At 45.6% G+C, this 15,000-nt stretch overlaps 2 protein-coding genes across 6 annotated transcripts in view; both read left to right on the top strand.

The window, feature by feature from the left end:
• Positions 1-4,246, top strand: part of ethe1 (ETHE1 persulfide dioxygenase) — a 6,295-nt gene extending 2,049 nt beyond the window's left edge. Inside the window, exons 4-7 of the mRNA XM_058376384.1 lie at positions 1-85; positions 2,646-2,735; positions 3,429-3,545; positions 4,014-4,246. The exon at positions 1-85 is cut by the window's left edge and continues 45 nt beyond it. Coding sequence (XP_058232367.1) covers positions 1-85; positions 2,646-2,735; positions 3,429-3,545; positions 4,014-4,060 — 339 coding nt within the window. The 3' untranslated portion in view covers positions 4,061-4,246. The remainder of the gene's footprint in view (positions 86-2,645; positions 2,736-3,428; positions 3,546-4,013) is intronic.
• Positions 4,247-11,154: 6,908 nt separating this feature from the next.
• Positions 11,155-15,000, top strand: part of LOC131344258 (pleckstrin homology-like domain family B member 3) — a 37,166-nt gene continuing 33,320 nt past the window's right edge. The window contains exon 1 of one of the 5 annotated variants that reach the window (XM_058376381.1): positions 11,155-11,386. The gene's annotated coding sequence lies outside the window, so the exon portion shown is untranslated. The remainder of the gene's footprint in view (positions 11,387-15,000) is intronic. The other 4 variants (XR_009203303.1, XM_058376379.1, XM_058376383.1 and 1 more) reach the window with 4 other exon arrangements.

Here is a 15,000-nt window from a genome sequence, read left to right as displayed (position 1 = left end):
ACGTTTGTGACAGGAGATGAGACGATGGCCTTCACTGGAGATGCACTGCTGATCAGAGGCTGTGGGAGAACCGACTTCCAACAAGGTCATTCACACACGCGCACACACACACACACACACACGTGCACTTACTCTGTGTGTGTGATACAGGGAGTGTTAAACACTCTGTGTTGCTCTCTGTGTGTTTCAGCTTATTGTGTTTTTGTGCCCTATGTAGTGCACTTGTTGTAAATATTAAATGAAGTGCACTATGTAGTGCACAATATGGCATTAAGTGTGCTGTGTGTGTGTAGGAGCAGTGAGAGTGTCATTGTTTACACACTTACCTGTGTACTTTACGTCCCCGTGGAGGGATAAAAGTGAGACCCCGAGTGATGTGTAACAGCTATGTGTCTTCCTCATCATCATCATGATTATTGTTACAGCCTCAGAATTATTTACTGGAAAACATTTCTAGAAGTTTCAAAAGAAAGAAGAAAAAACTCTGAGTCGGTTTAAAGGTTTTTAAAATTCAAACATTACCTTTAATGAACACAACAGATCATTACACAACAGATCATTACACAACAGATCACTAAACAACAGATCATTACACAACAGATCACTAAACAACAGATCATTACACAACAGATCATTACACAACAGATCACTAAACAACAGATCATTACACAACAGATCACTAAACAACAGATCATTACACAACAGATCACTAAACAACAGATCATTACACAACAGATCATTACACAACAGATCACTAAACAACAGATCACTAAACAACAGATCACTAAACAACAGATCATTACACAACAGATCACTAAACAACAGATCACTAAACAACAGATCATTACACAACAGATCACTAAACAACAGATCATTACACAACAGATCATTACACAACAGATCATTACACAACAGATCACTAAACAACAGATCATTACACAACAGATCACTAAACAACAGATCATTACACAACAGATCACTAAACAACAGATCATTACACAACAGATCACTAAACAACAGATCATTACACAACAGATCATTACACAACAGATCATTACACAACAGATCACTAAACAACAGATCACTAAACAACAGATCATTACACAACAGATCATTACACAACAGATCATTACACAACAGATCACTAAACAACAGATCACTAAACAACAGATCATTACACAACAGATCATTACACAACAGATCACTAAACAACAGATCACTAAACAACAGATCATTACACAACAGATCATTACACAACAGATCATTACACAACAGATCACTAAACAACAGATCATTACACAACAGATCATTACACAACAGATCACTAAACAACAGATCACTAAACAACAGATCACTAAACAACAGATCACTAAACAACAGATCACTAAACAACAGATCACTAAACAACAGATCATTACACAACAGATCATTACACAACAGATCATTACACAACAGATCACTAAACAACAGATCATTACACAACAGATCACTACACAACAGATCACCAAACAACAGATCACCAAACAACAGATCATTACACAACAGATCACTAAACAACAGATCACTAAACAACAGATCATTACACAACAGATCATTACACAACAGATCACTAAACAACAGATCACTACACAACAGATCACTACACAACAGATCACTACACAACAGATCACCAAACAACAGATCACTACACAACAGATCACTACACAACAGATCACCAAACAACAGATCACTACACAACAGATCATTACACAACAGATCACTACACAACAGATCACCAAACAACAGATCACTACACAACAGATCACTACACAACAGATCACCAAACAACAGATCACTACACAACAGATCACTACACAACAGATCATTACACAACAGATCACTACACAACAGATCGCTACACAACAGAGCGCTACACAACAGATCATTACACAACAGATCATTACACAACATTCGTCAGACACTGAAACATTTCTGAGAATTTGCATGTGCATCACTCCAAACACCCGCAGGAAACACACAGCAGCCATCTTGTGTCTGTCGTTCAGTGTGAGTGTGTAATACCTGGAGAATCAGGTGTGTAATACCTCACACAGCCACACGGTGGCAGAAGTGTCTGGAGTTCATTTTGTGTCAAATGGTTTAAAGAAAAGAATCAGATTCGCCACTTTATAAAGTCCATAGTCTGGCTCATCGTTCCTGCAGTGTTTTCACCTCCTCATGAAAATGTCTTCTAAATTTAATATGAGAATAAGTGAAATGTCTTTTTATAATATTCAGATCATGGGCATTAGACAGGAAGTCCAATTTCATCCAATCCCTGCTTCATGACCAGAGGATGAAGTGGTGAACAGTTTGAGGTGTTGTGATGTGGAGGAGGTCGTGGTGTAGGAGCTCAGGTGTGATGTTCTGCTGCTGCTTGACTCTTCCTCAGAGCTTCCTCATCCATCACTAACCTTTATTTTAATCATGCTACAAACACGTCTACAAACTATACACTAGCTCCTCACACTCACGGGGAAAATACATTTGATTTCATTTTGATGTGATATATTTAATTACAATATTATTCTTCTTGACTTTATTTGAACCGTTTGTCTGAAAATGAGCTGCAGACGTGATGGACAATTTATTCTGTCTGCTCTCAGGCTGTTCCCAGAAACTCTACAACTCCGTCCATAAGAAGATCTTCACTTTACCAGGACACTGTCTCATTTATCCTGCACATGACTACAAAGGTTAGTGTGTGTGTCTGTTTGTGTGTCTATGTGTGTGTGTCTGTTTGTGTGTCTGCCTGTGTGTGTGTCTGTGTGTGTGTGTCTGTTCGTGTGTCTGTGTGTGTGTCTGTTCGTGTGTCTGTTCGTGTGTCTGTTTGTGTGTCTGTGTGTGTGTCTGTGTGTGTGTCTGTGTGTGTGTCTGTTTGTGTGTCTGTGTGTGTGTCTGCCTGTGTGTCTGTTTGTCTGTCTGTGTGTGTGTCTGTCTGTGTGTCTGTCTGTGTGTGTGTCTGTGTGTCTGCCTGTGTGTGTGTCTGTGTCTGCCTGTGTGTCTGTGTGTGTCTGTCTGTGTGTGTGTTAGTGTGTGTGTGTGTGTCTGCCTGTGTGTCTGTGTGTGTCTGTGTCTGTCTGTGTGTGTGTCTGTCTGTTTGTGTGTCTGTTTGTGTGTCTGTCTGTGTGTCTGTGTCTGTCTGTGTGTGTGTCTGTCTGTTTGTGTGTCTGTTTGTGTGTCTGTCTGTGTGTCTGTGTCTGTCTGTGTGTGTGTCTGTCTGTTTGTGTGTCTGTTTGTGTGTCTGTCTGTGTGTCTGTCTGTGTGTGTGTGTGTGTGTCTGTTTGTGTGTCTGTCTGTGTGTGTGTTAGTGTGTGTATGTGTATGAGATATCACATCTCATATTTCTGATGAATAACAAAGTGGGAGGTGTGTGTGTGTGTGCGCAGGACAGACAGTGTCCACAGTGGAGGAGGAGAGAAAGTTTAACCCGAGATTAACCCGCTCACTGGAGGAGTTTGTGGAAATCATGAAAAACCTGAATCTCCCTAAACCGGCCAAGATCGGTACTGACCTCCTCTGTTTACTGTTTACTTACAGATGTGCATTATGTTGTTGTTTACAGATGTGCGTTATGTTGTTGTTTACAGATGTGTGTTGTGTTGTTGTTTACAGATGTGCATTATGATGTTTACAGATGTGTGTTGTGTTGTTTACAGATGTGCATTATGTTGTTGTTTACAGATGTGTGTTGTGTTGTTGTTTACAGATGTGCATTATGTTGACGTTTATAGATGTATGTTGTGTTGGCGTTTATAGATGTGGTGTTTACAGATGTGCGTTATGTTGTTGTTTACAGATGTGTGTTGTGTTGTTGTTTACAGATGTGCATTATGTTGACGTTTATAGATGTATGTTGTGTTGGCGTTTATAGATGTGGTGTTTACAGATGTGCGTTATGTTGTTGTTTACAGATGTGTGTTGTGTTGTCGTTTACAGATGTGTTGTTTACAGATGTGTGTTGTTGTTTACAGATATGGCTGTTCCCGCTAACCTGCTGTGCGGTCTTCATGATGTTTAAGAAGAAAATTACTTGAAATCACTTTAATGTTTGGAAAACAGAGGAGTGTGTTTTTATTAGCTACAGATAGTTAGATAAATGTCCACACACACTTCTGTTTGTTATATAAAGTGTGTTTCATGATTATATAATAATTATAATGTAAAAGTGTTTAATAATCCTGAATAAAGACCTTCTGAAAGTGCATTATGGGAAACACACACCGTTCACACAGAATTTCCAATTCAAATCAGTCAAATGATTATATTCATACACACACACATGCATACACACACACGCATACACACACGCATACACACACACGCATACACACACGCATACACACACACGCATACAGTGTGCAGTTGTTCTCACTCCAATGGTTCTCCCATCTTCGCTGCAGGCTGTGTGTGTGTGTGGTTTCTATTCACCTGTTCTGTCATAAAATCTGGAAATTCTAGTATTCAGCTTTCACCACACCTGCTCACCTGTAACTAACCCCCCCTTATCCTCAGCCCCGCCCCACCACACACACACACACACACACACAGGTCTTTATGTTAAAACCAAATAAGTGATGTCTGAAGTGTTTGGGCTTTATGGTTGGTTCGTGTTTTTATATGTGATAAAGTTAAATACACTACACACTGCACCACTACACACCGCGTCACTACACACTGCACCACTACACACCGCGTCACTACACACTGCACCACTACACACCGCACCACTACACACTGCACCACTACACACCGCGTCACTACACACTGCACCACTACACACCGCGTCACTACACACTGCACCACTACACACCGCGTCACTACACACTGCACCACTACACACCGCGTCACTACACACTGCACCACTACACACCGCACCACTACACACCGTACCACTACACACCGAACCTCTACACACCGTACCACTACACACTACATACTGTACCACTACACACTGCACCACTACACACCGCGTCACTACACACCGCGTCACTACACACCGCACCACTACACACCGCGTCACTACACACCGTACCACTACACACCGTACCACTACACACCTACTACACAGTGCATCTCTACACACCGCACCACTACACACTGCACCACTACACACTGTACCTCTACACACTGCACCACTACACACCGCACCACTACACACTGTACCTCTACACACTGCGTCACTACACACTGTACCTCTACACACTGCGTCACTACACACTGCGTCACTACACACTACATACTGTACCACTACACACTGTACCACTACACACTACACCACTACACAAACTGTACCACTACACAGTGCATCACTATACACTGTACCACTACACACACTGTACGTCTCCACACTGTACCACTACACACTACACCTCTACACACCGCACCTCTACACACCGTACCTCTACACACAGCACCACTACACACAGCACCACTACACACCGCACCACTACACACCGCACCACTACACACCGCACCACTACACACTGCACACTGTACCACTACACACCTACTACACAGTGCAGCTCTACACACCGCACCACTACACACCGCACCACTACACACCGCACCACTACACACTGCACACTGTACCACTACACACCTACTACACAGTGCAGCTCTACACACCGCACCACTACACACCGTACCTCTACACACCGCACCTCTACACACCGCACCACTACACACTGCACCTCTACACACCGCACCACTACACACCGCACCACTACACCACTACACACCGCACCTCTACACACTGCGTCACTACACACGTACTGCACACTGTACCACTACACACACTGTACCACTACACACTACACCACTACACAAACTGTACCACTACACAGTGCACCACTATACACTGTACCACTACACAGTGCACCACTATACACTGTACCACTACACACTACACCACTACACAAACTGTACCACTACACAGTGCATCACTATACACTGTACCACTACACACACTGTACGTCTCCACACTGTACCACTACACACGACACCTCTACACACCGCACCTCTACACACCGCACCACTACACACCGTACCACTACACACCGCACCTCTACACACCGTACCACTACACACCGCACCACTACACACCGCACCTCTACACACTCCATCACTACACACCGCACCACTACACACCGCACCACTACACACCACACCTCTACACACCGTACCACTACACACCGCACCTCTACACACCACACCTCTACACACTGCACCTCTACACACTCCATCACTACACACCGTACCACTACACACCGCACCACTACACACTCCATCACTACACACCGCACCTCTACACACCGCACCACTACACACCGCACCACTACACACTCCATCACTACACACCGTACCACTACACACCGCACCTCTACACACCGCACCACTACACACCGCACCACTACACACTCCACCACTACACACCGTACCACTACACACCGCACCTCTACACACCGTACCACTACACACCGCACCTCTACACACTCCATCACTACACACCGCACCTCTACACACCGCACCACTACACACTCCATCACTACACACCGTACCACTACACACCGCACCTCTACACACCGTACCACTACACACCGCACCTCTACACACTCCATCACTACACACCGCACCTCTACACACCGCACCACTACACAAACTGTACCACTACACAGTGCATCACTATACACTGTACCACTACACACACTGTACGTCTCCACACTGTACCACTACACACGACACCTCTACACACCGCACCTCTACACACTCCATCACTACACACCGTACCACTACACACCGCACCTCTACACACCGTACCACTAGACACCGCACCTCTACACACTCCATCACTACACACCGCACCTCTACACACCGCACCACTACACACCGCACCTCTACACACCGCACCACTACACACCGCACCTCTACACACCGCACCACTACACACCGCACCTCTACACACCGCACCACTACACACCGCACCTCTACACACCGCACCACTACACACTGCACCTCTACACACTCCATCACTACACACCGCACCTCTACACACCGTACCACTACACACTGCACCACTACACACCGCACCTCTACACACTGCACCACTACACACTCCAACACTACACACCGCACCACTACACACCGCACCACTACACACCGCACCTCTACACACCGCACCTCTACACACTCCATCACTACACACTCCATCACTACACACCGCACCTCTACACACCGCACCACTACACACCGCACCTCTACACACCGTACCACTACACACCGCACCTCTACACACTCCATCACTACACACCGCACCTCTACACACCGCACCACTACACAAACTGTACCACTACACAGTGCATCACTATACACTGTACCACTACACACACTGTACGTCTCCACACTGTACCACTACACACGACACCTCTACACACCGCACCTCTACACACTCCATCACTACACACCGTACCACTACACACCGCACCTCTACACACCGTACCACTAGACACCGCACCTCTACACACCGCACCTCTACACACTCCATCACTACACACCGTACCACTACACACCGCACCTCTACACACCGTACCACTACACACCGCACCTCTACACACCGCACCTCTACACACTCCATCACTACACACCGTACCACTACACACCGCACCTCTACACACCGTACCACTAGACACCGCACCTCTACACACCGCACCTCTACACACTCCATCACTACACACCGCACCTCTACACACCGCACCACTACACACCGCACCTCTACACACCGCACCACTACACACCGCACCTCTACACACCGCACCACTACACACCGCACCTCTACACACCGCACCACTACACACCGCACCTCTACACACTGCACCTCTACACACTCCACCACTACACACCGCACCTCTACACACCGTACCACTACACACCGCACCTCCACACACTGCACCACTACACACTCCAACACTACACACCGCACCACTACACACCGCACCACTACACACTGCACCTCTACACACTCCATCACTACACACCGCACCTCTACACACCGTACCACTACACACCGCACCTCTACACACCGCACCACTACACACCGCACCTCTACACACTCCATCACTACACACTCCATCACTACACACCGCACCTCTACACACCGCACCACTACACACCGCACCTCTACACACCGCACCACTACACACTGCACCTCTACACACTCCATCACTACACACCGTACCACTACACACCGCACCTCTACACACCGCACCACTACACACTGCACCTCTACACACTCCATCACTACACACCGCACCACTACACACCGCACCACTACACACCGCACCACTACACACCGCACCACTACACACCGCGTCACTACACACCGCACCTCTACACACCGTACCACTACACACCGCACCACTACACACCGCACCACTACACACTGTACCTCTACACACTGCGTCACTACACACTGTACCTCTACACACTGCGTCACTACACACTGCGTCACTACACACTACATACTGTACCACTACACACTGTACCACTACACACTACACCACTACACAAACTGTACCACTACACACTGTACCACTACACACTACACCACTACACAAACTGTACCACTACACAGTGCATCACTATACACTGTACCACTACACACACTGTACGTCTCCACACTGTACCACTACACACTACACCTCTACACACCGCACCTCTACACACAGCACCACTACACACCGCACCACTACACACCGTACCTCTACACACAGCACCACTACACACCGCACCACTACACACCGCACCACTACACACCATACCTCTACACACAGCACCACTACACACCGCACCACTACACACTGCACACTGTACCACTACACACCTACTACACAGTGCAGCTCTACACACCGCACCACTACACACCGTACCTCTACACACCGCACCACTACACACTGCACCTCTACACACCGCACCACTACACACCGCACCACTACACCACTACACACCACACCACTACACCACTACACACCGCACCTCTACACACTGCACCTCTACACACTGCGTCACTACACACGTACTGCACACTGTACCACTACACACACTGTACCACTACACACTACACCACTACACAAACTGTACCACTACACAGTGCACCACTATACACTGTACCACTACACACTACACCACTACACAAACTGTACCACTACACAGTGCACCACTATACACTGTACCACTACACACTACACCACTACACAAACTGTACCACTACAGAGTGCACCACTATACACTGTACCACTACACACTGTACCACTACACACACTGTACCACTACACAGTGCACCACTACACACACTGTACCACTACACACTACACCACTACACAAACTGTACCACTACACAGTGCATCACTATACACTGTACCACTACACACACTGTACGTCTCCACACTGTACCACTACACACGACACCTCTACACACCGCACCTCTACACACCGCACCACTACACACCGCACCACTACACACTGCACCTCTACACACTCCATCACTACACACCGTACCACTACACACCGCACCACTACACACCGCACCTCTACACACCGCACCTCTACACACCGTACCACTACACACCGCACCACTACACACCGTACCACTACACACCGTACCACTACACACCGCACCTCTACACACCACACCTCTACACACTGTACCACTACACACGACACCTCTACACACCGCACCTCTACACACCGCACCTCTACACACCGTACCTCTACACACAGCACCACTACACACCGCACCACTACACACCGCACCTCTACACACCGCATCACTACACACCGTACCTCTACACACAGCACCACTACACACCGCACCACTACACACCGCAGCTCTACACACAGCACCACTACACACCGCACCACTACACACCGCAGCTCTACACACCGCACCACTACACACCGCACCTCTACACACCGCACCACTGCACACTGTACCACTACACACCTACTACACAGTGCAGCTCTACACACCGCACCACTACACACCGTACCTCTACACACCGCACCACTACACACTGCACCTCTACACACCGCACCACTACACACCGCACCACTACACACTGCACCTCTACACACCGCACCACTACACCACTACACACCGCACCTCTACACACTGCACCACTACACACCTACTACACAGTGCAGCTCTACACACCGCACCACTACACACCACACCACTACACACTGCACCACTACACACTGCACCTCTACACACCACACCTCTACACACTGCACCACTACACACTGCACCACTACACACCGCACCTCTACACACCACACCTCTACACACCTACTACACAGTGCAGCTCTACACACCGCACCACTACACACCGTACCACTACACACTGCGTCACTACACACTGCACCTCTACACACTACACCTCTACACACTGCACCTCTACACACTGCACCTCTACACACTACACACTGCACCTCTACACACTGCACCACTACACAAACTGTACCACTACACAGTGCATCACTATACACTGTACCACTACACACACTGTACGTCTCCACACTGTACCACTACACACACACACACAGTGCACCACTACACACTACTATTTATAAGAGGAATCGGCGCACTGTTCTGTGATCAGTGTTTCTGTACACAATGTAAAAATTAATTTGAGGAATATTTATTATTGATCTGGCAACCCTCGTATATATTTAATAAAGAGTTTATAATGTGTTGTGCATATAATCAGTAATATTGTATAAGAGTGAAGGTTCACTGCTCCATACTAACCCTGGAGGCCATGAGATTCCTTTACCTGTTAATAATATTTATAGAATTTATCCCTTACATTTATCTCACTTTCACAGCTGAGGACAAGGCCCCTTGCTTGGAGGTCCAGCAGTGGTCGTTTTATTGTCCTGGGATTTGAACACACAACCTTCCGGGAAGTAGTTCAACACCTCAACCACGGTGCTACCACATCCCTGTGCATGATCTGGCAACATGGGATCAATTTTATTCAAACTGGCAACCCGCGCGCCAGTCTCCGCCTCACCTGTGTGTGCGTGTGTGTGCGCGCGCGTGTGTATAGGATTAAACCCGGTCAGCGTTGACACTCCGGTGCGCTCGCGCTCTCACCGACGTGTAAACTGAACGAAAGCTCACGCGCGCGTCTTCTGTGTATGTGTGTGTGTTTGCGCCGAAACCGCACTGACCCGCGCGCGCTCCAGAACTCCAACGTATGTCCGTTCTAAAGTTTCTCATGAATCGAGATTGATACTGAGGACCTCTGCTCCAGCTCGAGCGGAAGAGTGAACCGGAAGTGTAGAACAGGTAGGTGGTGATGGTCGCGCGCTCTTCAACCGATTGTTTATCCAAAGTTCCACACTATCACTCAGTTCACAACAGAACAAACTCGAGCTGTGTCTGTGTGTGTATTTCCTCATTTAACACACTCATAATAATTACACTTAACACAATTATATATTAAATGAAAGTGTGTGTGTGTGTGTGTGTGTGTGTGTTAGAGGGCATTAATGAACTGTGTGAAAGTGTTGACATGTAACAGGTGACATGTAAGTCAGTGCTGTGTATTACATTGTTAGTGTGTGTTAGTGTGTATTACATTGTTAGTGTGTGTTAGTGTGTATTACATTGTTAGTGTGTGTTAGTGTGTATTACATTGTTAGTGTGTATTACATTGTTAGTGTGTGTTAGTGTGTATTACATTGGGTTAGTATGGGTTAGTGTGTATTACATTGTTAGTGTGTGTTAGTGTGTATTACATTGTTAGTGTGTGTTAGTGTGTATTACATTGGGTTAGTGTGTATTACATTGTGTTAGTGTGTGTTAGTGTGTATTACATTGGGTTAGTATGGGTTAGTGTGTATTACATTGTTAGTGTGTGTTAGTGTGTATTACATTGGGTTAGTGTGTATTACATTGTGTTAGTGTGTGTTAGTGTGTATTACATTGGGTTAGTATGGGTTAGTGTGTATTATCTCCACAGAGCTTCTGCTGAGTTTTGGACTCTGATTGGTCAGGAGTTGATGAACTCTCTCTAACAGCAGCTCTGACCGTAGTGCAGCTGTACATCACAGCTGTATATGATGCAGACAGATGTTCTGTTGATGATGAACAGATTCAGTAAAACTGGAAGGAGTCTCCAGTGTCAGTGCTTTGGAACAGTCAGTGTTAAAGCCTTAACCTTTGAGTGCTGAGTGTTGCCATGTATCAGGTAGCTGATTATCTGTGTGTGTGTGTGTGTGTGTGTGTGTGTGTAGCTGATTGTTGTCTTGTCTTCACTGTGTGCTGAAACTGAAATGAGTGGCTCAGGGATTAACGCTGGCTCAGACAGAACTGTTCTGCTCTGTGTGTGTGTGTGTGTGTGAGAGAGAGAGAGAGAGAGAGAGAGACGAGAAACTCCTCAGTCTAACCAATAAGATTCTTTCTTCTGATATTCAAGTTTTATACAGGTGTGTATGTTAGTGATTACAAGGCAGAGTGTTACACACATTCCTGAGGGGTGAGACAGTTGGTGAGGTGACGGGTTCGACAGGTCTGGGGAGATTCACACACTCACGTTATTGTTGTAAACACATGAAGTCGATTTCTTGCCTGCTCACATGGTCAGCTTTACTCCTGCTATTACATCTTAATAATACTTGTCCATCATTCAGGTACAGACTGACCTCAGAACAGCCTCATTGTCTGAGTAACCAATCAGACTGCAGTTCCCGCCTCCAAAGCCCAGAAATCACTGTACACTTCACTGGCACCATAACCAATAAGAAAATTGAAAACACACACACACACACACACCATCATCATCGGCATGAGTACTGTGTGTGTATGGGGGGGCAGAGTACATGCACATACATATTCACTCTCTCTCTCTCTCTCTCTCTCTCTTTTCTCACACACACACAGAGTTTGTCCAGATGTTCAAAACCATAATTTGGACTATTTTTAAAAACCGCTTCTAATTTCAGTGTAATGTTTCCCTGTAGTTAGTCCACACGCTAAAAGCTGCCACCAGTCAGTCCATCAGAATGTCCAGCAGCATAAAACTGACAATCTGTCTGTGAAAGTGTAATAGCCTCAAGTGCAGTCCAGAGATCTCTCTCTCTTTCTCTCTCTCTCACACACACACACACCACTGTGAGTGTGTATGTCTGTGTTACTTTGAGGTGTCACATATTTTGGGTTATTGCTAAAGGTCATTAGGACTGTGTGTGTGTGTGTGTGTGTGTGTTACAATAGAGGATGTTCTTCTCCTTCTCTCTTATTTACACTTATTCAATTTATCTCTTTTCCTGCATTATGACCTAGATCCTACATTCCGTCTTCCATTATCTCCCCCACCCCCTGTATGTGTGTGACCACAAGTGTGAGTGTGTAACTGTCCATCTCTATGGGTGGGTGGGACTTCGTGTCTCTTCTTGTCAGTCAGAGTGATACATTTTACTGCTTTATTACACATCTGGACAGAAAATCTCAGAGCTCTGTAACGTGAGTCAGGATTAAAATCCTGAACAGAACCATTTGTCTGATCAGATTCTGTGTGTGTGTGTGTGTGTGTGTATATATATATATACACTACCAGTGAAACGTTTGGACACACCTTCTAATCCCATGGTGTTTCCTGATGTTTATTTCTCTCTACATTGTAAAACAATGCTGAAGGCGGCCGAAATCCACAAAAAAAACAGATAATCCACACAATATCTGAGGTGCTGTTAATTGGTGATTTCTGAGGCTGGTAACTCTAAATGAACTTCTCCTCTGCAGCAGAGGTCAGTTTTGGTCTTGCTTTACTGGGATGGTCTTCATGTGAGACAGTTTCATCATGGTGCTTGATGGGTTTTGCAAATGCACTTGACAATACTGTTCTTGCAAGAACTATTCCAGAACACCTGACCTTCGTGTCTTAAAATAACAACTGACTGTTTTTTGTTGTCATTACATGGATTACTGAAGTCCATGTGTGTTATTTCATAGTTTTGAAATCTCCAGGATTGTTCTAGAATGTAGAAAATAAATCCCTAAACAAAAAACATTGAATTAAAAGGTGTGTCCAAACTTTTGACTGGTAGTCTATATATATATGTATGTATATATGTGTGTGTGTGTATCTGGGTTTTATATTTATCCTCACACAGGCTGTAATCTCCTAATAAGGCCGAGTGCAGACAGACATGTGAGAGGCGGGGACAATGGGAGAACTGGTTTGTACTTGGTTCCCACACAGAGTGTTCTTTCACTGTGTGCGTGTGTGTACATGCATGTGTGTGTGTGTGTGTTAGTTACACAGACCTTCACCGGAGTACAATGACATTAAAGCAGTGTTTTGTGACTATGATCAAAGCTACACTAAATAAGCACACACACACACTCACTCCTGTGGCAGTTAGTGGACGTTCTCAGGCAATTTTCATTTTAAATGATCGCGTCTCTTTCACTTTCTCTGTTCAGTTTTGGAGTTTCAGTTTCTCTGTTTTACTTTTCAGATGGAAAACCCAACTTAAAGGAGAAGTTCACTTCCAAAAATCTATAAATAATTTCCTCACCCCCTCGTCATCCATGATGTTCATGTTTTTCTTTCTTCAGTGGTAAAGAAATTATGTTTTTTGAGGCAAACTTTTCAGGATTTTTCTCCATATAGTGGACTTCAATGATGCCCACGAGTTTGACCTTCCAGAATGCAGCTTCACAGAGCTCTAAACCTCGATCCCAGCCCAGGAAGAAGGCTCTTATACAGACAAACCATCGCTCAGTTTCTTAGAAAAATAAAAAATTGTAGACTATTTAACCATAAAATTTTGTCTAGCGGACAAAATCCCAGAGTTAGACAAGCTTTTGTGGTTAAAAAGTCAACAATTCAGGAGAAAGAATGAAAATGAAATGTTTTCCTCAAAAAACATCATTTCTTTACGAGTGAAGAAAGA

The sequence above is a fragment of the Hemibagrus wyckioides genome, linkage group LG23, assembly GCF_019097595.1.
Source record: "Hemibagrus wyckioides isolate EC202008001 linkage group LG23, SWU_Hwy_1.0, whole genome shotgun sequence".
In the NCBI taxonomy this organism is placed as follows: domain Eukaryota; kingdom Metazoa; phylum Chordata; class Actinopteri; order Siluriformes; family Bagridae; genus Hemibagrus; species Hemibagrus wyckioides.
Note: the sequence above shows the minus strand (reverse complement) of the source record. Positions and strands in the feature narration are given on the sequence as shown.